The following is a 24,170-nucleotide window of genomic DNA, read 5'->3' on the forward strand; positions in this document are numbered from 1 at the left end:
CTGTCTGTGCTAGGGCCTCGCCCTCCCCAAAGCAAAAACACAGTCTGTCTAACAAAGCGGAGCTATCACTGGGCTCATTCCCTCTGTGGCCTATTTGGTCCTACTTTCTAGCAGGCTGCAGCTCAGCAGACAGCTGGTGGCCACCATTAGAGGGCCCCCCTCCCACACGAGCCCCAGCAGTACCTGCATGTTGTACTCAAAGGCCCTGTTGGCCTCCTCCACAATCCTCTCTTTGGTCTTCAGGTTCAGGTCCAAGGCATTCATTCTGGCCCGGTACAACTGCTTGAACTGTTGTGCATTGTCCACATTCTCAAACAGATAGAACTGGGTCCCTTCTCCTGTGCTGGGAAGTTTCAGGGCCCGCTGGGCCACCTTCTTCAGCACTTGTCCCCCTGAGAGGTCCCCCATATAGCGGGTGTAGGCATGGGCCACCAGTAGCTCTGGCTCATTCTGCCCCACGTAATGGATCCGTTCCACGTACTTTTGGGCAGCCTCAGAACACCGCACCTTCTCCTCCCAGTCCTCACCAAAGAAATACTCCATGTCCTTGGTCAGTGCCTCCTTCCGGTGTAGCTCCATGGGGAAGTACAAGGGGGCAAAGGCTGGGTGGTCCTTGTTGCGCTCCATTTCCTCCTCGAGGGCTGAATATGTGAAGTAAAGTGCAGTAGTGGCCAGCTGTTGAGGGCAATGGGGAGACCATGGGAAGGGGCTGTGGGCCCTGACCAGCAAGCACCTCTCCTGAGCCCACTGCCTCCACGTCTGACGAGCCACAGGTGAAGGCTCCAGCGGCGTGCCCCCATCACCCCAATTCCCAAGAAGCCCATTTTGATACAGTGAATCATTTCACACATTCTGGAAATGTTCATATTGCTTAAAGGAATGATGTGGTGAATTGTTGGGAACATGGATACTTCCGCTTCCAGCACACCACCACTATGCTATTCTATTTAAGCTTCATGAAAACTACAATCTGATGTTAAAAGAGTGGAGAATGGGTAGAGAAAGGCCCAGTTTCCGCCTCCAAGAAGCTCTAAGGGGATCTTCCTTACGGGACTAAGGCCCCAACCTGACCCTACCCACGACCAAGGTCACCGACCTTAAACAGTTCCTTCCTGATGTTGCCTTTCAAGAAGTCCTTGACAAATTGGGTGTTTTCTGCCCGGTCATGTGCTTCCTTGGTCCCTTCCTTCAGGAGCTCAGAGAGGTCGGCCATCCTGTGGAGATGGGGTTGTGTATGCGTGTGCGTGGGTGCATGTACATGTGTGCATTGGCCCTTCCCAGTCTCAGGGTGTGCCCCTGCTGGGCTGGAGGCAGAAGCTGGTAAGAAACTCCATTCCAGCATCAATACAGAGCCTTGCCAGAGAGCAGACAGATGTGAGTCGGCCCCAAGCACCTGGGTGACATGCAGGATGACTGTGGCCCACTCCTTACCAGTGTCCATGTCTCTATGAACCACCCAAATGAACAATGCTTTGCCTCTGTGGCCCCCAGTGCCTGAAGAAACACACACCTCTAATCCCACCACAGTGTCTGCTGGCTTCTCCAGGGAGCAGCCCTGGAGAAGGCAGTCCACGCTGCTGTGGTGGACTGATGGTAGATGTCCCAAAGCAGCCTTGCTGCCTTCCTCCCACCTTGGACCCACAGCCTCTTCAGGAGTACACATGGCTGGGCCCAGGCGTAGGATCAGAATGAGATGGGCTGAGGCAGTTGGAGCCAGGATGTAGGTCTGTACCACTTAAAATGACACAGATGGAGTTGAGCTGCTAAGTGCCCCGGCCAGTACATGACAAGGCAAAGAACATATGACCCAAAAGATGGAGGCACCGGGTAGCAGCTCACATGTACACAATACATGCACCAGAGTGGCCAAAAGCTTGGTCCCTCACAGCCCACCCTTTCCTGGCTTCTTTAGGAGATTAGCTCTTATCACCTACATGCTAAGAATCATTTATTATTAGCAATTACTTCAAGATATAAAAAAGCAATTTGTCAGTGACAAGGCTACAACAAGACAGTAAGAACAATGAAGAACAGGCTTTGGTAACTTGAGGCTTAGCATGAACTATCCCTACCCAATAAGAAAAACCCCTGGAGTCAGAGCTGCTCCCACATTCTAAGGAGTGGAAAACACTGGTCAAGGTGCCAGTTTTGCCTGATGACCCTTTTTCAGCACAGATGACAAACCACTTAGGGCTCTAAGAAGAAAAAGAGACCAGAAATACCATCAAATTCCACTCCTCAGCACTCCTAGCAGTGCCTGACCTGCTTCCTTAGGAACAAAGCAGGAGAATGCTCAGCAGCCCAGGGTGCTGGGCGCTATTCACCCTGCAGTTCCAGTTAGGTGTCCCGGGGGGTGGCAGTACGGCGGCAGTACGGCATCACCACGGTGCTGACCACACCCCGGCGCCCTAAGCACAGAGGACTCCACGCAGCCAGCGCCTACTCACTTGGTGTGGTTTTCTTTTTCTGAGGCCCCGGAGCTCTTTTTCTCCGACTCATCCACCCCCTCTGAAGTCTCCAGTTCTGCTGACATCGTTGCTGAGTGTGATTGCTGCTGCGCTCACTCTTCTGGTCCTGAGGAGACACAAGGAGCTGGTGATGTGGTGCCCACGGCAGTCACTTCCCCCAAACACCTGCTGGTGCTGCTCTCCTCAGAACTAACGTAATGGAGGAGTCATCACGTGCCTTAGAGTGTTTTAAAAATAAAGCTCTGCCATCACTGGGACCATTATCTGAATATGGATAAAATTTGAATATGGACAGTGGATTAGGTAATAGCACTGTGTTGATAGTGAGCCTGCTGGTTTTTATAAATTGTACTGTGATTACATAACAGAATGTCTTCATTTTAGGAACTGTATCTTGAAGTTTTTAAAAGTAAAGGGGCACACTGTCTGCAAGTTACTGTGAAATGGCTCAAGAAGTGTGTGTGCGTGCACATCCGTATTAGGGAGAGAGGGGCAGGGTATACCAAGTAAAGCAAATGAGGCCAAATGCTGTTGGTGAATTTGGATAAAAGGTACACAAGAGTTCATCATACCATTCTTAAAACTCTTCCACATGTTTGAAATTACAACAAAATTTTAAAAGTTACCTAACAAATAACATCACAAATAAAGCTTAAAACAAAAACAAAAAAGCAGTGGCGGGCACAGCAGCTGAGTCAGGCAGCAATGGCATCTGGGTGGGCCCGTCCCAGCTGTCGCCAGCAGGGCGGCCTTGAGCACAGAGCTGCAGAGCAGGGCACTGAATGGGAACAGTAAGCCAGGCGGTTCAGAGCAGCTCAAAAGGGACTGATACAAGTGGTATCAGGTACATGGAGTCACAAAACACGAAGACCATTCCAAACCTATCCCCGACTCTGCTGGGCTGAAGAAAATAAAACAAGCCAGCCAGTCAGTTCCCAGCACTGCTGCCATGGCTGAGTCTTCGTCAGCCAGGGAAATAGAGTCCCACAAGACAAGCTAACCTCCCACCCCTGGAGGCCTCTACTCTGGCAATACAAAGGAAAGGAACTTTCCAGATGAAGAGCAGCACAGCTGTACCAACTACTAAGGGAACTTAAAAAACCAGAGCTACCCAATCAAGCCAAGGAAAGAAGAGGCCCTCACTTTCTACCTCAACCAGTATCTACTTACTGAGTATTTTCTACATATTCCACACAGAAACAGGTGTTAAGGGGGACAAAAAAGTTTAAGTAATGGTCCTTCGGGCCGCCTGGGTGGCTCAGTGGATTAAAGCCTCGGCCTTCAGCTCAGGTCATGATCCCAGGGTCCTGGGATCGAGCCCCACATGGGGCTCTCTGCTCAGCAGGGAGCCTGCTTCCTCCTTTCTCTGCCTGCCTCTCTGCCTTCTTGTGATCTCTGTCAAATAAATAAAATCTTAAAAAAAAAAAAAAAAAAAAAAAAGTAATGGTCCTTCGAAGGTATAAACAAGAAAATAAAAGCCAGCCTCCAGCTCACCCCACAGATATACTCACTGCTAGTTTTTGCTAGGCATGTAATTACATATTTTATCTTTTCAGATATTATAATATATGGTTTGCTCAGCATGCTTTTTCTGAACCTTCATGCCTTTAAATTTGGCATTGATACAGTGGTATTAGTGATAGGAAGGATTAAGTGAGAACATGGAAGGTATGAGGCTTTTAGCATAGTGCCTACCACATGGTAATAAGCACTCACTAAATATTAGATACGATTACATTTGTATTTTGATAGAGGCTTAATGGATGTTGTCCTACAATATTTATTTATTTATCTATCTATCTATTTATTTATTTTTAAAAGATTTTATTTATTTATTTGACAGAGATCACAAGTAGGCAGAGAGGCAGGCAGAGAGAGTGAGAGAGAAGCAGGCTCCCCGCCGAGCAGAGAGCCTGCTTCCCTCTCACTCTCTCTGCCTGCCTCTCTGCCAACCTGTGATCTCTGTCAAATAAATAAATAAAATCTTTAAAAAAAAAAAAGAAAGAAAGAAAGAAAGAAAGAACATCTGAGCTCTATGTCCTCGGGGGCCCTGTGAGCCAAGATTTATCCTGGGCCACTCAGCACTCAGGCCAATGAGAGAAGAGGGTGCTGGTTGGGAGCTGTGGGCAACCAGTGGCGGGAAGAGGGCAGAGTAAAAGGTCCCAGAACCTCTAGACAGGCAGAGGTGCATGTGGCCATGCTGAAGACATACTCCAGGCACCAGAAAACTGCTGGTGCTGCTTGCATGTGAAACTAAAAGCAGGCAAAGACAAGAACAAGTACAATCTGGTTGTCTATGATACTAGTTATGGTAAGTCAGGTAAATTGCCTGCACCTAATTATCATGCTACATGACAGTGATTACATATGTGATTAAACCTGATCATTAATGGTTTTGTTTGCTAATAACTGCATACTCTGGGAGGGTGTAGTCTTGCTGGATCATTAGGGCCTTTTGCTTCTCTTAAAAATACAAAAGGTGGGGGCGCCTGGGTGGCTCAGTGGGTTAAGCCGCTGCCTTCAGCTCAGGTCATGATCTTAGGGTCCTGGGATCGAGTCCCACATCGGGCTCTCTGCTCAGCAGGGGGCCTGCTTCCCTTCCTCTCTCTCTGTGATCTCTTCCCTTCCTCTCTCCTACTGTGATCTCTCTCTGTCAAATAAATAAATAAAAAATCTTAAAAAAAAAAAAATACAAAAGGTGGGGTGCCTGGGTGGCTCAGTCCTTAAGTATCTGCCTTCGGCTCAGGTCATGATCCCAAGGTCCTGGGATCGAGCCCCATATGGAGGCCCATACTGGGCTCTCTGCTCAGCAGGGAGCCTGCTTCTCCCTCTGCCTGCTCCTCCCACTGCTGGGGTTCCCTCTCCCACTATCTCTCTGTCATAAATAAATAAACTCTTAAAAAAAAAATACAGGGGTACCTGGATGGCTCAGTGGACTAAGCCCCCGCTTTTGACTCAGGTCATGATCTCAGGGTCCTAGAATGGAACCCTGTGTTCCCTGTGTTGGGCTGTGTGCTCAGAAGGGAGTCTGCTTAGGTTTCTTACTCCTTCCGCCACCCCGCTCCACTCTCTTGCACATGCTCTCTAAAGTAAATAGATAAATCTTTTAAAAAAAAAAGAGAGAGAAGGAAGGGAAAGCCAGCTTCCAAAGATGTCTTCTCATTAGTACTTTAATTGTGCTAGTCTCCCTTCAAGTATACATTCCTCCCCCTTCTTCAATGCTAGTCCTGCCTGAAGGGTCCCTAATCCCTTCCTCTCAGCTCAAGGGAGGCCCAACTCTGGCTCCAGAAGGAGGGCCACAGCTCTCTACTTCACTGGTGGAGTTTCAGAGCCCTTGCTGAATAAAAAATCCAAAAGAGGAGCATCTGGCTGGCTCAGTCAGAAGAGCATGCAACTCTTGATCTCAGGGTCATAAGTTCGAGCGACATCCTAGGTGTAGTGATTACTTACATTAATAAAGACTTAAAAAAAAAAATCCAAAAAGGAAAGAAAGCAGGCAGGCAGTGGTCTGGTGCATATTGCCAACAATATGAGACCTGTGGACAACAAAGTAATCTGTTGTTGACTACTTCAACAGGTTCCTCAACTCAAAACATGACTTAACAATTTTGTTTTAAAAAAGAAAAACAGGGGCGCCTGGGTGGCTCAGTGGGTTAAGCCGCTGCCTTCGGCTCAGGTCATGATCTCAGAGTCCTGAGATTGAGCCCTACATCCGGCTCTCCGCTCAGCAGGGAGCCTACTTCCTCCTCTCTCTCTGCCTGCCTCTCTGCCTGCTTGTGATCTCTGTCTGTCAAATAAATAAATAAAATCTTTAAAAAAAAAAATAAAAGAAAAAGAAAAAAGAAAAACAGATACTGTCTTACTCCACTTAGAGGCAAGAATACTAAGTCCTTACTATGACCTAAAAGCACCATCTGCACAGAATGTTCTGGGGAAGGCTCCATTAGCACATTCAACCCACACAAGCTGGGCTCAGGGAAGGCAGCCTTTGACCATCCCTGTGTCCTGGTCCCTGCTCTTCAAGGAAGTGGCCGTGTGGTGTGGCATGCAGAAACCACCTTGTAGGGACGCCTGGGTGGCTCAGTTGGTTAAGCAGCTGCCTTCGGCTCAGGTCATGATCCCAGCGTCCTGGGATCGAGTCCCACATCGGGCTCCTTGCTCGGCAGGGAGCCTGCTTCTCCCTCTGCCTCTGCCTGCCATTCTGTCTGCCTGTGCTCTCTCTCTCTCTCTGATAAATAAATTTTAAAATATATATTTAAAAAAAAGAAAGAAAGAAACCACCTTGTAATGTCAAAAACAATTCACTACATTCTCTGAAAAACTATGTGTCCAAACTTGGTCTGACTGGCCTCTACACTCAAATCCTTCTTCTTTGTAGCAACCACTGGACTTCCTAGAAAACCAGAGGCCAAATCATAAATGTAAAACCTTTCTAGACTTCAACCTCTCATCAACAAGAAGCTGCCTCACTCTCCCTGGAGTCTGTTTAGATTTCTCTCTCCCCCTTTTGTTGCTGAACATCAACAACAAAAAAGATTTCACTCTGGGAAATACACGTAAAGAAGTACTAATAGGGGGCGCCTGGGTGGCTCAGTGGGTTAAGCCGCTGCCTTCGGCTCAGGTCATGATCTCAGAGTCCTGGGATCGAGTCCCGCATCGGGCTCTCTGCTCGGCAGAGAGCCTGCTTCCCTCTCTCTCTCTCTCTGCCTGCCTCTCCACCTACTTGTGATTTCTCTCTGTCAAATAAATAAAATCTTTAAAAAAAAAAAAAAAAAAAAAAAAAAGAAGTACTAATAGTAATCTGTACCAAAATGGTAACTAGCCATACTATGATGTTAGGGAAAAAACATCATAAAGCCTAACAATACAGGGTAGGACTGCTCGGAAGGATAATAAACAAAAGAATCTTGGCACAGATGGGACAAGCTGATAGGCTGCACCCACTATGAAAAAATCTACATACACTTGTTTTACATAAAGGACTCAAAATGCTGACTAAAAGTGTATGCAGAAGTATGTAAGTAGGGGCGCCTGGGTGGCTCGGTCGGTTAAGCATCTGCCTTCAGCTCAGGTCATGATCCCAGGATCCTAGAATCAAGCCTCACATCAGGCTCTCTGCTCAGCGGGGAGCCTGCTTTCCCTCTCTCAGCCTATTTGTGATGTCTCTGTCAAATAAGTAAATAAAATCTTAAAAATAAATAAATAAAAATAAAAATAATTTTTTTAAAGATTTTATTTATTTATTTGACAGAGAGAGATCCCAAGTAGGCAGAGAGGCAGGCAGAGAGAGAGGAGGAAGCAGGCTCCCTGCTGAGCAGAGAGCCCGATGCGGGACTCGATCCCAGGACCCTGAGATCATGACCCGAGCCGAAGGCTGCGGCTTTACCCACTGAGCCACCCAGGTGCCCCAAAAATAAAAAAAATCTTTAAAAAAAAGTATATAAATAAAAGTGGCACCTGGGTGGGTCAGTCAGTTAAGTGTCCGACTCTTGATTTCAGTCCAGGTCATGATCTCAGGGATGTATGACTGAACACCACATGGGGCTCTATGCTCAGCAGGGTGTTTGCTTACGGATTCTCTCTCTCCTTCTCCCCCTCCTCCCACTCACACATGAGTGCTCTCTCAATCTCTAAAATAAATCTTTAAAAAATACATGTGTATGTAAATATATATATACTGTAAATACACTGATGATAGCAGGAAGACCGTCTGGAAAGGTAAACACTTGCTATTTGACTTTTTAGCTAAATGGCTTCTTTTATTTTTTTAAAGATTTATTTATTTATTTGACAGACAGAGATCACAAGTAGGCAGAGATCACAACCGTAGCTGAAGGCAGAGGCTTTATAACCCACTGAGCCACCCAGGTGCCCCAGCGTGGTCCAATTCTCCTGAAGCAGGGGGGAAAGCGGGGCGGGGGGAAGAAAGGGAGAGAGACAAGTAAGGAACTGGACCAAGCAAACCAGCTGAAGTAAAATCCTTCACTGCACTAACTTCCATAGGAAGTCACCTGGACCTTTACTGTGCTCTTACAAATTTCAGAATGGTCCATCTGTGACCCTCTGTTTATAAAATCTACCTCCGTAACTCCTGTACTAGCTGTTTACCTGACACAGGTTTTTACTCCCGCACCAGACAGAAGCAACAACAATGTCCCATTACCAATGTGCCTTCCAGCAAAGGAAGTTCCTGTGGTCCTGCCCAGCAGATCAAGAACCCTTATTTCAAAGCCTTTGTACCTGGTAAACTGCAGGCTCAAGGCACTAGGGCTCCTGAAAGAACAGACGTGTTCAAAGATACTATATCCTCCTCCATGGACACTCACAGCCTACAAACCTCAGAAACTCAGTGCTATGCTGCCAGACAGAACTACATTATCACTCATTCCTCAACTGGTGATTCAAAGCGCCACAGAGGCACCTGGGTGGCTCAGCTGGTTAAGGGTCTGACTCTTGATTTTGGTTCAGGTCATGATCTCAGATTCATGAGACCAAGCCCTGTGTCCAACACCCACTCGATGGAGAGTCTGATACTCTTTCTCTCCCTCTCCCTATGCTGTTCCCTGTGCTTGCACTCTCCCTCTAAAATAAACAAACAAAACAAAAAGGCACAATATAGACTTAATCTATAATAATTTTTTTCCATTTTGATTATTTTTCTTTGCCCTGGAAAATCACTGAAGAAGGGAGCAGGTTGCTGAGATCAGTCGGCACTAGAAAGCAAGGTGGGGGAAGGGGTAAGAAACCACATGGCAACCAGCTCTCTGAAATTAGCACAATTCTCCCACCTGCCTCTGGAACTGACAGTGTCCAGCTACAGTCGCCCACAATATGAGCTTGTGTTGTTATCCCAATGTGCAGGGGAGGAAACAGCCACAGGGAAGGGGTAAGCAGCTGCTCAGGCTCCTGTACTGGGTCTGCCATAGCTCCCACCCCTCCCCACTAAACAGCTTGTGGTTGGGCACCAGGAATCCCTGCCTGCTTACCAGAAGGATGTTCCTGGCTCAGAGTTTACTCCTGTATAGAACTGGCATCACATTAATAGGAGGTGATTATTCTTCTGCTTTCACAAGTGCTGTCTTCGTGTCTCCCCAGTTAAAACAGAAGCTTCCTACAAGACAGATCATCAAAACTCCCTCAGACTCAGTTTCTCAGAGTCCAATGCCATGTCCAAATCACTTACAGGTCAGTACCCTGGGCAGTCTCTAACCTAAGTTCTAAATGTCGTAGATGCACAAACAGAATGCCTACTGAAAAAGCTAGCTAAATGGCGGTGGGACAAGAAAATACTGGTTAACTTCTAAAATAGCAGAGGCGCCTAGGTGGCTCAGTGGGTTAAAGCCTCTGCCTTCAGCTCTGGTTGTGATCCCACTCTCTGCTCGGCAGGGAGCCTGCTTCCCCCTCTCTCTGTCTGCCTCTCTGCCTACTTGTGATCTGTCAAATAAATAAATAAAATCTTCAAAAATAAAATGGCAGAGGTACCTGGCTGGCTTAGTCAGAAGAGCCATGTGGCTCTTGATCTTGGGGTAGTGAGTTTGAGCCCCACTTTGGGTGTAGAGATTTCCAGGGGAAAATTTTTTTTTAATTGGGGAAAAATTTTAAATTGGGTATTAGGCCTCTAACTAGTACGTAATTTGTTTTTGTCTTTCTAGCGATCTCCCTCTCTTCCCTCTTCCCTTCCCGCTCTTTCTTATGGTCTGAAATTTCTAATGACCTGTTTGTGTTTCCCATGCCTCTAAGCTGGCCAAGGCCATTCTTATCCCAGTTAGGCTGGCTTCCGCATACACCCAGCTGTGTTGTGTTTTCTCTGCTGCTCCCCTCCCTGGGCTCCAGAAGGCCCAGAGTCTCCCCTGAGTCCCTGCCTCAGCTGTTCTCTTCACATCAGAGCTGGGCACTCCTCCCTGGTCCACTCTGAGCCTCCAAACAGGCCCTGCTCCATATGTACTCCCCCATCCCAGGAGGCTGCTTCTCACTCATGTGCCTATGAGGGCAGGCACTCCATTGGGCTCTGCTTACTTTTCTTAGCCAGTATTGGAAGTATGAAGACTCAAGATTTTTTCCTCTGAAAGCCTACCTCTGGTCACTAGTGCAGCTTCCTTCCCACAGCCCATGGTTTTGTGGGTGTTTTCTACTCTTTGCATTCAATAAATACCTTTCAACTGTATACATCTTTGTCTATGATCTTACCTCACCCACTTAGATTGTGGCATTCAGGAGGGTCACATTTCAAAAATATACTACCTCTCACAGAAACCATGTTTTTAGATAAGCACAGAATACAAGAATCCCAGACTCTTTCTTTCCTGGATTATAGGATCTGTTCCTTCTCTACATGCCCTAAAGGCTTTTCATGTTTAAGTGAGAGGGTACCTGTTTCCATTTACCAATACCATAATCAGACCAAGTCAATTCTTTTTTTTTTTTTTTTTTTGAAGATTTTATTTATTTATCAGAGAGAGGGGGGAGAGAGTGAGCACAGGCAGACAGAATGGCAGGCAGAGGCAGAGGGAGAAGCAGGCTCCCTGCTGAGCAAGGAGCCCGATGTGGGACTCGATCCCAGGACACTGGGATCATGACCTGAGCCGAAGGCAGCTGCCTAACCAACTGAGCCACCCAGGCGTCCCAGACCAAGTCAATTCTTAATGATGCCACATGGTCCCATCAGGCCTCAGCAGATAAAAATAGACTATTTACCTAAAAATTATTTTCTGAATATGTGTCAACATAAAAAGAGTAAATTCTAACATCCTATGTATAAACCCTATATATGGTCTGGGAACAAAGAGCCCTAGAGCTACTACTGAGGGAAGAAACCAGGGGCAGGAAGGCATATCTCTTCAGAGCTCCAAATCTCTCTCTGTATTTTTTACCTGTAGGAATGAATACTTGCCCAGTGTTCCATACCACAAGACCACTGGAAGGATCAAATAAGATAATGACTATGAAAACACTTCACAGTAAATGTTAAGTTACACAAATGCTACAAAAAAAATGGAGAATGAACCCAGAACTATATCCTAGTTGGTCTGCCCTAAAAGACACTCGAGGTGAGCTTTTCTAACCTTAGGACACCAGGAAACTCTCAAGAGCGGAGAGAAGTGCTATTCTGGGATCTGGTGTGGACAAGAATTTGTTCTCTTTGGCAGAGTTTATTTATTTATTTTATTAAAAATTTTTTTAAAAGATTTTATTTATTTATTTGACAGAGAGAGATCACAAGTAGACAGAGAGGCAGGCAGAGAGAGAGAGAGGGAAGCAGTCTCCCTGCAGAGCAGAGAGCCGGATACGGAACTCGATCCCAGGACCCTGGGATCATAACCTGAGCTGAAGGCAGTGGCTTAACCCACTGAGCCACCCCGGTGCCCTCTTTGGCACAGTTTACACTCCAGGATTGATAAGGGTAAACCCCACACCAACGGCCAGTTTTGCATGCTGTTCACTGAATGCAGAAACGCCATCTGCCCTACATAAACAGCCACTTGACTGGCCCTGCTCTGCTCCCAGCCTAAGGGAGGCTGGAATGTAGGCAGGGCAAGGGAGTGACACACATGGACCTGTCAGTTTACTAGGGCACTTCTGGGTTCCTGCTAACTGCTGATTATTGCTATAGACTCAGCTCACCCTTGAGAAAGGCAACTGGGTCTTTAGAGCTATATAGATTGGGATTTGAGATCTGGATTCCCAGTGTTTAGTAGCTGCGTGGCAGTAGGTAAGTCCTAACTCCTTGAAGGCTGAGTCTCCTCATCCATAAAAGGGTAACTCCCTTTTCCCCACATTTTCAAGTGCACTGTAAGGACTAAATGAGCTTATGTGCATGTAAGTGTCTCATGAAAGTAAGGTTGCCTCAAATGTTGATGATCTCTTACTGAGGAAGCTGCTGAAGAAAATGAGCAGCTGGGACGCCTGGGTAGCTCAGTCAGTTAAGCGTCTGTCTTCAGCTCAGGTGGTGATCCCGGGGTCCTGGGATCGAGTCCTGTATTGGGCTCCTTGCTCAGCTGGGAACCTGCTTCTCCCTCTGCCTCTCTCTCTCTCCCTGCCCTTCTCTCTGACAAATAAAATCTTAAAAAAAAAAAAAAAAAAAAAAAAAAGAGGAGCTAAGGGGCACCTGAGTGGCTCCGTTGGTTAAGTGTCCGCCTTCAGCTCAGGTCATGATCCCAGGGTCCTGAGATTGAGCCTCACATTGGGCTCCCTATGGGGAGCCTGCTTCTCCCTCTCCCTGTCTGCCACTCCCCCTGCTTGTGTGCTCTGTCAAATAAATAAATAAATAAATAAATAAATAAAATCTTTAAAAGAAAAAGAAAGAAAATGAGCAGCTGAGTGATTATGAAACACTGAGAAAGAAGACAAAATCCCGTGAATCAACAGATAACTCTGAGCAGGTCACACCCAAGGTCATCTCATTGCAGATGTTGGGAGCAGTGTGTGGGATTGAATCTGCACTAACCCAACAAGACACCTCAAGACAGAGGCCTCCCAAAACTCTGAAGAAACCATATCATCGAGGTCAACAGCTTCAGAGTTTATACAAGGAACACACGAACTCTCCTCTGAACTCTGGTGCTGCCACTCCTCGGGAAATCTTACATACAACCTTCATCCCTTTCATTTTAATCACTGGATGAATTCAATCCCACAGTTCATGGACTGGATGACTATTAACCTGTGGCTTAAGAGTGAGTTTCAGACAAAGAATCCTGGAAAAGTAGACTCCAGGGGCACAACACTCTTGCATCAGATTTACTAAGCACACATTTGCACATCTAGACAATAAGCAACCCGAAACCAAAACAACCACTACCTAGTACAGAGGCACTAGCCTCTTAGTAACCTCAAAAACTGACCACTCAGGAAGTCCACAACTTCTCCAGCACACTTTCTTTTACTCGGGACAGGGGCGTGCTCATCTCCAGCATGCTGAAATACAAGTGGGCAAGCACTCAGAGCAGACACTGGGATGAAACCTGAAGCATTGAAAAGAGCTCAGAATAGGGGCCAGGAGCCTACTGTTGCTGCTGCCAAAGAGAAGTCCTGGTAAAAAGACTTGCTACTACGAATGAAATAAATATGACTCCCCTGTTCCCTGAGCATCACCCAACCTCATATAAGAGGACCAGGTCTCAGGGCTGAGAACACAAAGACTCTTTCCCATGAGAAGCACGTGGGGTGGGGGCTGAAGCCCTGACTGAATTCTAAAATGGTGACGACCATGTAAGAATAGGCACCAGACATCTTCTAACATAGGAAACACTGACAAATCCATGAGTCACCCCTAGGTACCATCAAGTGAAAATTATTCCAACTTCGCAACAATCTTGAAAATGTGTCCTGTAGCTTAAGCAGAGTTGTTACTATTCCTGTTTGCTCAGGTGTAACAGTTGTCGCATGTGGCTTCAGCTTCTCTCATAGATATGGTGACTAGGAACAGCATTTGGGGGTCGAGGGACAGTGACTAATTAGGATGAAGTGTTATCAGCTCCCAGGTGCTTTCTTCTCTACAGAGAGACTCAGCAGCAGCTCAGCAGCACCCCGCGAGAACAGAAGGTCCTCAAGTTTACCTTGGGAGGATGTACAGAGGAAGAGCACCAGACTGAAGTCTAAAAGACCCAGGCAGGGGCGCCTGGGTGGCTCAGTGGGTTAAGCCTCTGCCTTCGGCTCAGATCATGATCCCAGGGTCCTGGGATCGAGCCCCACATCCAGCTCTCTGCTCAGTGGGGAGCCTGCTTCCTCCTCTCTTTCTGCCTGCTGCTCTGCCTATTTCTGATCTCTCTCTCTCTCTCTATCAAATAAATAAATAAAATCTTAAAAAAAAAAAAAAAAAGACCCAGGCACGGACGCCCGGGTGGCTGAGCCGGTTAAGCGGCTGCCTTCTGCTCGAGGCATGATCCCAGCATCCTGGGATCGAGTCCCACATCGGGCTCCTTGCTCAGCGGCGAGCCTGCTTCTCTCTCTGCCTCTGCCTGCCACTCTGCCTGCTTGTGCGCGCTCTCTCTCTCCCTCTCTCTCTGATGAATAAATAAATAAATAAATTCTAAAAAATATAAAATTTTAAAAAACAAAATAAAAGACCTGGGCATACCAGCTTAAGTCACTCTCAAGCGGGGTCCCATTGACTGGGAAGAAATAAAGACTGAGAGCTTTAAGTAATACGGCCAAGGTCACTTAGAAAGTTAATAATGGAGTTGGGGTGAAAGCTGAGTCCTTCCTGAATTCAAGCTCACTCCTCCTATATCCCAGCTAACATGGATGTGCAATTAGTAGGATATCACCACAGACTACTAGCAAAATGGAAAACGAGGCTATACTACACTGCATTTACATGTGCAGTGGAGGGGTTTTCTAAACCACTGAGTGCCATTTGTTTCTTTGTACGAAAAGTTAGCTCAGTCCTATGATTTCTGAGAAGTTAATGCTCAGGCTCCTATTTGAAGCTTCAGAACCTGGTGCTGCCCATCGACAACACTAACCTTCACTCACTCAGATTACACCGCAACCCGAGAAGATTGTTCCCTGGCGAGCCGTGCTTTTGTTGACTAGCAGGGCAGGCCAAGGCTGGAGACAGCTGGTCTCAGAGGGGAGGACAGTGCCTCTACCACTCAGTGCATGAAGGGAGGCAGCCAGACCTGCCAGGCCTTGGTGGACAATGAAGCCAGAGACTGACGGCATCCTTGTACCAAGGAGAGGTCACAATAGGATCTGCACATCTCTATAGCACCTATCACCATAGTAACTACAGAGAAATAGAAGATCTGGTTTCAAGAATCTAAAAGCATGTTCTACATGTGCTGAGTGTCTAAAATCTACTCAGTCCTGGGGTTCCTGGGTGGCTCAGTCGGTTAAGCATTCAACTCTGGGTTTCAGCTCACGCTGTGACCTCATGGGTCGTGGGATGGAGCCCCATGCTGGCCTCTGCCCTCAGCGAGGAGTCTGCTTGAAGATTCTCTCCCTCTGCCTCTCCCTCACCTCATAAATAAATACATCTTAAAAAATATGTATATAGGGGCACCTGGGTGGCTCAGTGGATTAAGCCTCTGCCTTCGGCTCAGGTCGTGATCTCAGGGTCCTGGGATCGAGCCCTGCATCGGGCTCTCTGCTCGGCGGGGAGCCTGCATCCCCCACTCTCTCTGTCTGCCTCTCTGCCTGCTTGTGATCTCTGTCAAATAAATAAATAAAATCTTAAAAAATATATTAAAAAATATATATATATAAATATATATATATATTTGGGGGGGGGTCCCATCTTCTCTACTAAAAATACATGTCTAACTTGGGAACAGTAGTGCAATTGATAGGAAGTATGTGAACATAAACTTCATGTAAGATTAGGAACTCCACCGGCCAAGGTATTGGTCATTCTAACAAGGTGGTTCCTAGATCTCACTCTGGACCTGTAAGGGGTCTTAACATGTTCACACAGGCCTACAGGGTTAGGTATTATTCCCAGGCGTTTTCACAGTGATGGGTGGAGGGAGGGGCTGCCTAGATTCTGATGGGGGGTGGGTGGAGGGAAGGAAGGGCTGGGGAGGGTAAGTTGAGTGGGGTCAAGGAAACAAGCCCGACTCAGAACCAGTAACTCCAAGAAGCTGGCTCCATCCTACAAAAGCTTTGTCTATGGCAGCAGGGAACCAGCAACAGTAGCTGTTGGGACTTTCTCAGAGTAAGGAGTTCAGCTTTCCCAGGGAACCCTACCACCACTGGTACAGGGGTCAGGGGCACAGAGCAGTCTAACAGCAAGCATATGCATCCAAGTCCTTTCTGCACAACACAACGCTGACATGCTGAAGTGACACAGGAGGAGGCGTGGCAAGGGCTGCTCGCATGACCTTTAGAGATGACCTGTAGCAGGCACCCAACAAATGCTACCTGAACTGACCTCAGCCAAGGCCACACAGGCTAAAAGGAAGAGCAGGGAAGTGGTGAAGCCCCAGGTTCTAGTCAGGTACAACTGAGAACAAAGCCTGGTTCTGTCATACACCAGCTGGGTGGCCTTGGACTAGCTACATGTCAGAATCTCAGTTTCTTCACCTGTAAGGACAGCAGTAACTCCGCAAGGTAGGTATGAAAATTTAATGAGATAAATTACTTCTAAAACTGCAACGTGTTGTATAATATTAACTGAAGAAAGTGTCCCTTAAAGTTTAAAGTTAACAAGTGTTCTCATATCCCCCACCTTTTTTTCCCAGATTTTATTTATTTATTTTTTCAGAGAGGGAGAGCAAGCAGGCACACAAGCAGGGGGAGTAGCAGGCAGAGGGAGAGGCAGGCTCCCCACTAACAAGGACTCTGGGATCATGACCTGAGCTGAAGGCAGATGCTTAACTGACTGAGCCAGCCAGGCAACCCCCTATATACTTTAAGACAAGAAATGGAAATACCCCTGTCTCAGTGAAAACCCTTATAGGCAACATCAAATCTGTACTGGGATCACACAAGGCTCACTGTGAAGAACCTCTGTTTTCATTCTGATAACACTAGGTACCAAGAAAGGAATAGAAAAAACTTGGAATCTCTAGCACAATAAATTTTGAAAAGGATCTAAAAGAAGATGATCACCGAAGTTCAAACTTTTTCAGGGACACTCCGAACGTGAGTTGGATGAAGGTTCCCTTCATGCTATGGAGAGTCAGGATGGAGTTCTGTTTCTTTAGAATAGCTGATCACTATAAATAAAGGTTTAGGTAACTGAAAAACTTACTTGACTCTTTGATAAATCTGATTTGCACTTTTATCTCATGACACTCAATCCCCAACCCAATGGTGGTCAGCTGGGGACCATTTTGGCATACACCCATCCCCATGGGTTATCTGGCAATGTCTGAAGACATGTTTGGTTGTCACAACTGGGAGGTAGGCCATTCGACCGGTATCTAACGGGTAGAGGCCAGGGACACTGCTTAACACCCTGCAATGCACAGAAAGCACAAACACAAGTGCACGTATGCACACACATGCATGCGTGCACTCACACACCCGCCACCACAAATCATTATCCAGCCCAAAATGTCAATAGCACCACGGCTGAGAAACCCTGCCTGAAACTCAGCAGCAGCACTAAGATGATTCAAGAAAGGACATTCATCTAATGTTCTTCTTATTCCTTCATTAGTTTACAGAGACAAGATGAGATTTTGACGCTGTGCTTCACACGGCAACACCTCTATCAAATATCATTTCCAGAAATTTCTGGGGAAACTGAATTTACACCAGAAAATAGAAAAGGCTACTACTAGATGGGGCAACTTGGCACTGCCCACAGAGGACAATGAAAGGAATCACAGCACCTTCCTGGGAATAGGACTGATTTGTACTGGGATCACTAGGAGGCAAAACCTTTAAAGCTTCAAGCTAAGTAATGAAGCCAGGTAGAAATGAAGCCCCTGACAGGACTGACTTCTTTGTGTAAAGGAAGAAGAAATCTAATGCTGGAAGAAATCTAATGATCCTCTATCAGTCTGGTACATGACTGACAAGCAGGCTAAGAATCAAGAGAACTAAGTTCTATTACCCAGCCTGCAATGGCTAGCCGTATTATAGGACTTTCTGGAACTCCAACATCCTCATTTATAAAACAAGAGGTGGGCGCCTGGGTGGCTCAGTAGGTTAAGCTGCCTTCAGCTCAGGTTATGATCCTGGTGTCCAAGGATGGAGCCCCACACGGGGCTTCCTGCTCAGCAGGGAGCCTGCTTCTCCTTCTACCTGTGCCCCTCCCCACTTCTGTGCTCTCTCAAATACATAACATTTAAAAATAAATAAATAAAATGAGAGGCATTTCTAAGGAAGCTGCAGGGAGGATGGTATTTAACATGAGGAAGAGCAGGAAAGGCTGTGAGCTTCCCCCAACTGTTTCAGCCAGAGCAGCTCCCCTATTCCTTGATCTTCTTCCTTCAAAAATGCAATATTGCTACTTCTAAAAATAAGGTATAGAAAACAAGGAGCTTGATGATCTTGGAGGCCTGATGTTAAGAGTTACCTAAGGGAGCCTTTTATGATCTATTATAGCACTTGTGTCCCATTATAGTATTTATTTACATTCCAGATTACTGTTCATTTATCTTTTTCTCCTATTGCCCAATACAGGGCACCCAATCAGGGTTTGCTGAGTCAATGAATGATTTCCAGAATTTGGGGTATGGTATTCTCAGAATCAAGGTATTCTCAAAGACCAGATGACAAATAAGATAGTTAAAAAGGAATCCCAGAGGGGTGCCTGGCTGGCTCAGCTGGTAGAACATGATCTCAGAGGCGTGAGTTTAAGCCCCATACTGGGTGTAGAGCCTACTTTAAAAAAAAAAAAAAGGAAAAGGAAAAGGAAAAGAATCCCAGAAATAAGAAAAATGACTGGCTAGTGAGTAAGCATTTTTACTGCATACATTTCTACTGATGGGGTGAGGGATGAGATTGGCCAGGTTGGAGAACCAAGCATGGGATGCTTTATGCTCAACTAACAGTTTCATATTTGAAGGAGACATGCTGCATTGCATTGGTTTTAAAATGGCTTTCTTATATACCACAGAAAGAAATACTGAGAACACACCTTTCAGATTTTGTTTTAAGGACTGTGAAAGCCTGACTGGAAGCAGAACCTGCCTTATGGCATCCTCCCCCCACCCCACTGCCCCTTTCTTTTTAAAGAAATGGACTGGCAAAAAAAATAAAAATGAATAAAGAAATGGATTGGCAGGGGTGCCTGGGTGGCTCAGTGGGTTAAAGCCTCTGCCTTCGGCTCAGGTCATGATCCCAGGGTCCTGGGATCGAGCCCCGAATCGGGCTCTCTGCTCAGCAGGGAGCCTGCTTTCTCCTCTCTCTGCCTGCTTCTCTGCCTACTTGTGATCTCTGTCTGTTAAATGAATAAATAAAATCTTTAAAAAAAAAAAAAGAAAGAAAGAAATGGATTGGCAAAATTTTAACAGTCAAGGTAAATGCTTGCCAACACTCCTCCACCCCAGGCAAGCACAATCACCTGACACTTCCTGATGTCTCCCACTGTAAAAATCCCTTATTCCTCCAGCTGGCTCTGGAGAGAAGGGATACACAGCAACATTTTCATGTTTGTTACTCTAGGGAAGGGGTCAACCCAAAGAATGCAACAGCTGTAGAACCTCCTAACAAGCCCACATCCTGTCTCTACACACATTTTGGAGGAAATACACCAAGGAATAAAGTTATCATTATTGAAAGGGGGAAAGTAAAAAATGCTACAGTGATCACAACTTAAAGAAAACAAAGAAACAACAGTTTGCCACTACAAAACTGAGTAATTTCCTTTTCCATGAGGTAGCCCTCATGGAAACTACATGAATTAAAGATACATGAAGTGGGTGCCTATAATTCCCAAAAGTTCCCAAGAACTGGTCAAACATCATTGTCTCCATTAATCATTATCAAGAAAAAATTCAAATAGTCCAGAACATCTACTGTTGCCTAAGGACATGATTAGGTAATAATGAATGAATAACTTGGAAAAAAAGAGGTAGACAAGATGGGTACGACAAATATTCAACAACTTATAGGCCAACAAAGGCAGTGGACCATGTGGTTCAGGGCTCTATGAGGTATCTCCACCCCCCCCTTTTTTTCTTTTTATTCTTTTTTCATCCCCCCGCCCCTTTTTAAAAGATTTTACTTATTTGACAGAGAGATCACAAATAAAGAGACAGATGGGGTGGGGGGGCAGGCTCCTCGCTGAGCAGAGAGCCCGATGTGGGGCTCGATCCCAGGACCCTGAGATCATGATCCAAGCGGAAGGCAGAGGCTCAACCCACAGAGCCAACCAGGCGCCGCATCATCCCCCCCCTTTATAAAAGATTTTATTTTTATTTTTTTATTTGGGAGAGAAAGAGAGAGAGACAGATCATGAGCAGGAGAGAGGGGGACAGAGAAGGAGGGAGGGAGAGAATCCCAAGCAGACTCTGCGCTGAGCACAGAGCTCCATGCGGGGCTCAGTCCCACAACCCTAACCAGAGCTGAAACCAAAAGCCAGACACTCAACCAAATGAGACACCCAGGTGCCCCTCAATCCTTTCTCTAAACCAAACCCTACAAAAAGGGCCAATACATAAAGCAAATACAATGAGTGCAGCAGCATCCACAGTTAAAGTGGTGGCAAAGGGCTGGGCTCGGTCAGTAGAGCATGTGACTCTTGATTTACAGGGTCTTGAGTTCAAGACTCATGATGTGTGTAAAGCTCCCTTAATTTTTAAAAATAAATGGAAAACAAAGCCAGGCCAGGTACTCAGGAGCTCAGTTCCTCCAGCATCCTCAGGAACTCTGAGCTCAGCCTAGTTTGGTGGCTGCGGTCTAGGGAAGCTAAGTTATTTGCTCCGAAACAGATGGCTTCCATCTGCTGCTGCACGTGCTAAGCGACAGTGGTTCTAGGACAGTCTCTTAGGCTAGTGCGTCCAAGCAACAGAAAGAAATTGGTCCTGGATTAGCCACTGTTCCTGGGCCTGCCCAGAGCTTTTCGGCTGGTGAGCCAGGGCTCCCTATACTCTTTCACAGCTTGTTTCCAGTAGTCCATCAGCTTCTTGAAAACATCCTGACCTTCCAAAAAGCCTGTGGTTTCTGCATCCTCAGTTCACCCCATCCACAACACTCTTACTTAGCTCTAATTCTGTATCCACTACATTTGACTGTAGGTCCCTGAGGGCAGACCTGGAGCCTCAACCACACTAGTAAAGGAGGGTGCATTAGCCACCCTGTTCCTGGAAACCAAATTAGACCACCGCTTTCGTGGGAAGGCACAGTCCTTTGCATGAACTCTCATGCATGTCCCATGACAGTGTTTGGTGAAAAGCTGTTTGTTTACAAAGGAATGCTATGGTTTCCATCTCTAATCTTCCACCCAAATGCTTCCACATCTGAAAAAAGAATTTCAGAGACATGCACTTCTGAAGATAGGTAGGAAAGGTATTTGCCAGAATACAATAATCATTAACCATTTTTGTTTGCAAATCCCTTTCAGAATCAGAGGACAGCTGTAGACTCTCTCTGCAGGACAATTACATGTAAAAAATGTTGTCAGTGACATTCCAGAGTAACCACAGGCCCCTAAAGTTAACCCACAGACCCAAAATTCAGGTTAAGAATCCCCATTCCCGCAGTCTCTTTATGAAAGACATTTTCATCATAGTATGTTTTCAGTGAGATCCTGAGTACTGATTAAAGAGGGCTTCCCCCTTTGTTTGGCTGTCTTCTTTTCTCTTACTGTACTTTCACCTAACCCCAATGGGTTCAGTTCAAGTTCTTCAGTCTTTTCTGTTTCTCAGCTCTTCACCTTCCTGACCTCCCAAAATACTGTGTCAGAACGACAATCATAAACAAAGCAATTTTATGGGGCACCTGGGTGGCTCAGTGGGTTAAGTCTCTGCCTTCAGCTCAGGTCATGATCTCAGGGTCCTGGGATCGAGCCCCACATTGGGCTCTCTGCTCAGCAGGGAGCCTGCTTTCCCTTCTCTCTCTGCCTGCCTCTCTGCCTACTTGTGATCTCTCTTTCTCTCTCTCAAATAAATAAATAATCTTAAAAATTAAAAAAAAAAAGAAGCAATTTTACTATTTCAAGTTTCCCCCAGGTGACAGCCAACTCCAACTGTGCTGGGTTTGTTGTTGTTTTGCACATCCCCTCAGGGCCAATACTCTGCACACCAAAGAGGAAATACATGCTGCCCAACAGGCAAATATCACTGCCTCTTTGCCCTTCTACCTTTAGGCACTTGCACTTAAACGGTAACTTTAAAACTGGACAACGTGCCCTAGAAAAGCCAAACGCAACGGCAAGAAAGAATAATCTACAGTACTAGTCACTCCACTTTTCTCCTCTAGTCAGATTTTGCAAACACAAAGAGCAAGACAAATATGACACTGAATACACACACTTGGAAATTTTGCTGATGCTGTCCAAAGAAAAGAAAATAAGTGTGTGGTAAAGGAATGGAGTGTTTTAGATTTTCTAGGGGTACCTGGATGACTCAGTCAGAGGAGCATGCAACCCTTGATCTCGGGTTCTTTTTTTTTTTTTTCCTAAAGATCTTCTTTGTCAGAGAGACAGAGTGCATACATGCACAAGCAGGAGAAGCAGCAGGCAGAGCACACAGAAAGAGAAGCAGGCTCCCCACTGTGCAAGGAGCCTGATGCTGGACTCAATCCCAGGACCCCGGCCAGGATCATAACCTGAGCTAAAGTCAGACGCTTGACCAACTGAGCTACTCAGGCACCCCTCCAGGCTGTAAGTTTGAGCCCCATGCCGGGTACAGAGGTAACTTAAAAAATTAAAAAATCGGGGTGCCTGGGTGACTCAGTGGGTTGAAGCTTCTGCCTTCAGCTCAGGTCATGATCCCAGGGTCCTGGGATCGAGCCCCGCATCGGGCTCTCTGCTCAGCGGAGAGGCTGCTTCCTTTCTTCTCTCTCACTCTCTCTCTCTCTCTGCCTGTCTCTCTGCCTACTTGTGATCTCTGTCTGTCAAATAAATAAATAAAATCTTAAAAAAATTTTTTTAAATCTAAAAAATTTAAAAACTTATTTTCTAATTAGTGGGATACCTATTACTAAACAAGAGAAAGCCTGACTCTCCCCTTGCCTTCCTGTAGAAAACCAAGGGCATGAAGGCCAACACTTCATTACATCTGCACTCAAACACTACCTACACTCCTTTCCCAGCCCACATATAGTTTTGTTTACCAATTCTCTCTCTTCACCTGCCTGCCCTCCTCCAGGCTGCCCTGGAAGTAATTCCTCAGGACAACAGTTCCTCTGCAGCCGTGTGTAAAGGTCTTGCCAGAGAGAAGAGCAGATCCAGTAACTAAGAAAGAGGATGGCTACACTTGGGCACATGACATGCCACAGCATCATCAACAAGCGTTTATAATACTTGTGGGCTCTGTAATAACAAAGAGTCCTAAGGCCCTGGTTTGGACTTTAAACACCTTTCAGTAAAGACAGAGACAGAGGGGCGCCTGGGTGGCTCAGTGGGTTAAGCCTCTGCCTTTGGCTCGGGTCATGATCTCAGGGTCCTGGGATCAAGCCCCACATTGGCTTCTCTGCTCAGCAGGAGGCCTGCTTCCCTTCCTCTCTCTGCCTACTTGTGATCTCTGTCTGTCAAATGAATAAAGTCTTAAAAAAAAAAGAGAGAGAGACAGAGATAAAAAAGATAAACAACACAACAAGGTGTACCACAGTATAAATATTGATTGTACAGTACAGGCAACAGTGCTAAAGATTGACCTTATGTTCCACATTTTCCAGGACAGTTCTGATTAAAATAAAATACCCTGTCCCATCAATTCCTTGAGTACACTGTATGCTCAGACTATGGGTCCCAGTGTTGGCATAAAAAGTATGACCATCATAGCAACTGATGAGGAAGGCCAATCAACTAGGTCAGCTAAAAGCATGATGGCAGATCATTTAAATCACTCTAGTGCTTTCCCACAGCCCTCAGGTAATTGCGATGTTGAACACAAAACGAAACAGTGAAACTCGACTCTTCTGAGACTAAGCGATTGCATAGGGAGAAAGGCAGGAAGCTGGGAGTATTAAGTAAAAAGTCAGACAGGCAGGGTATGAGACACCTGTCTCTGTTATGTCATTCTTCTCCAAAACCTTTTTATTTTTTTTTTTTAAGATTTTATTTATTTGAGGGCGCCTGGGTGGCTCAGTGGGTTAAGCCGCTGCCTTCGGCTCAGGTCATGATCTCAGGGTCCTGGGATCGAG

At 46.1% G+C, this 24,170-nt stretch overlaps 1 protein-coding gene across 3 annotated transcripts in view; it reads right to left on the bottom strand.

Annotated features, from left to right (window-relative positions):
- HMOX2 (heme oxygenase 2) overlaps nt 1-24,170 on the bottom strand; it is a 31,276-nt gene that overhangs the window by 1,681 nt on the left and 5,425 nt on the right. Inside the window, exons 1-5 of one of the 3 annotated variants that reach the window (XM_032328580.1) lie at nt 14,943-15,119; nt 9,455-9,579; nt 2,448-2,574; nt 1,097-1,214; nt 184-675 (exon numbers count right to left, since the gene is read on the bottom strand). In XM_032328580.1, the coding sequence (XP_032184471.1) occupies nt 184-675; nt 1,097-1,214; nt 2,448-2,533 (696 nt within the window). In that variant the 5' untranslated portion in view covers nt 2,534-2,574; nt 9,455-9,579; nt 14,943-15,119. Of the gene's footprint in view, nt 1-183; nt 676-1,096; nt 1,215-2,447; nt 2,575-9,454; nt 9,580-14,942; nt 15,120-24,170 lie in introns of those variants that run through there. The other 2 variants (XM_032328581.1, XM_032328579.1) reach the window with 2 other exon arrangements.

Source organism: Mustela erminea, chromosome 20, assembly GCF_009829155.1.
Source record: "Mustela erminea isolate mMusErm1 chromosome 20, mMusErm1.Pri, whole genome shotgun sequence".
In the NCBI taxonomy this organism is placed as follows: domain Eukaryota; kingdom Metazoa; phylum Chordata; class Mammalia; order Carnivora; family Mustelidae; genus Mustela; species Mustela erminea.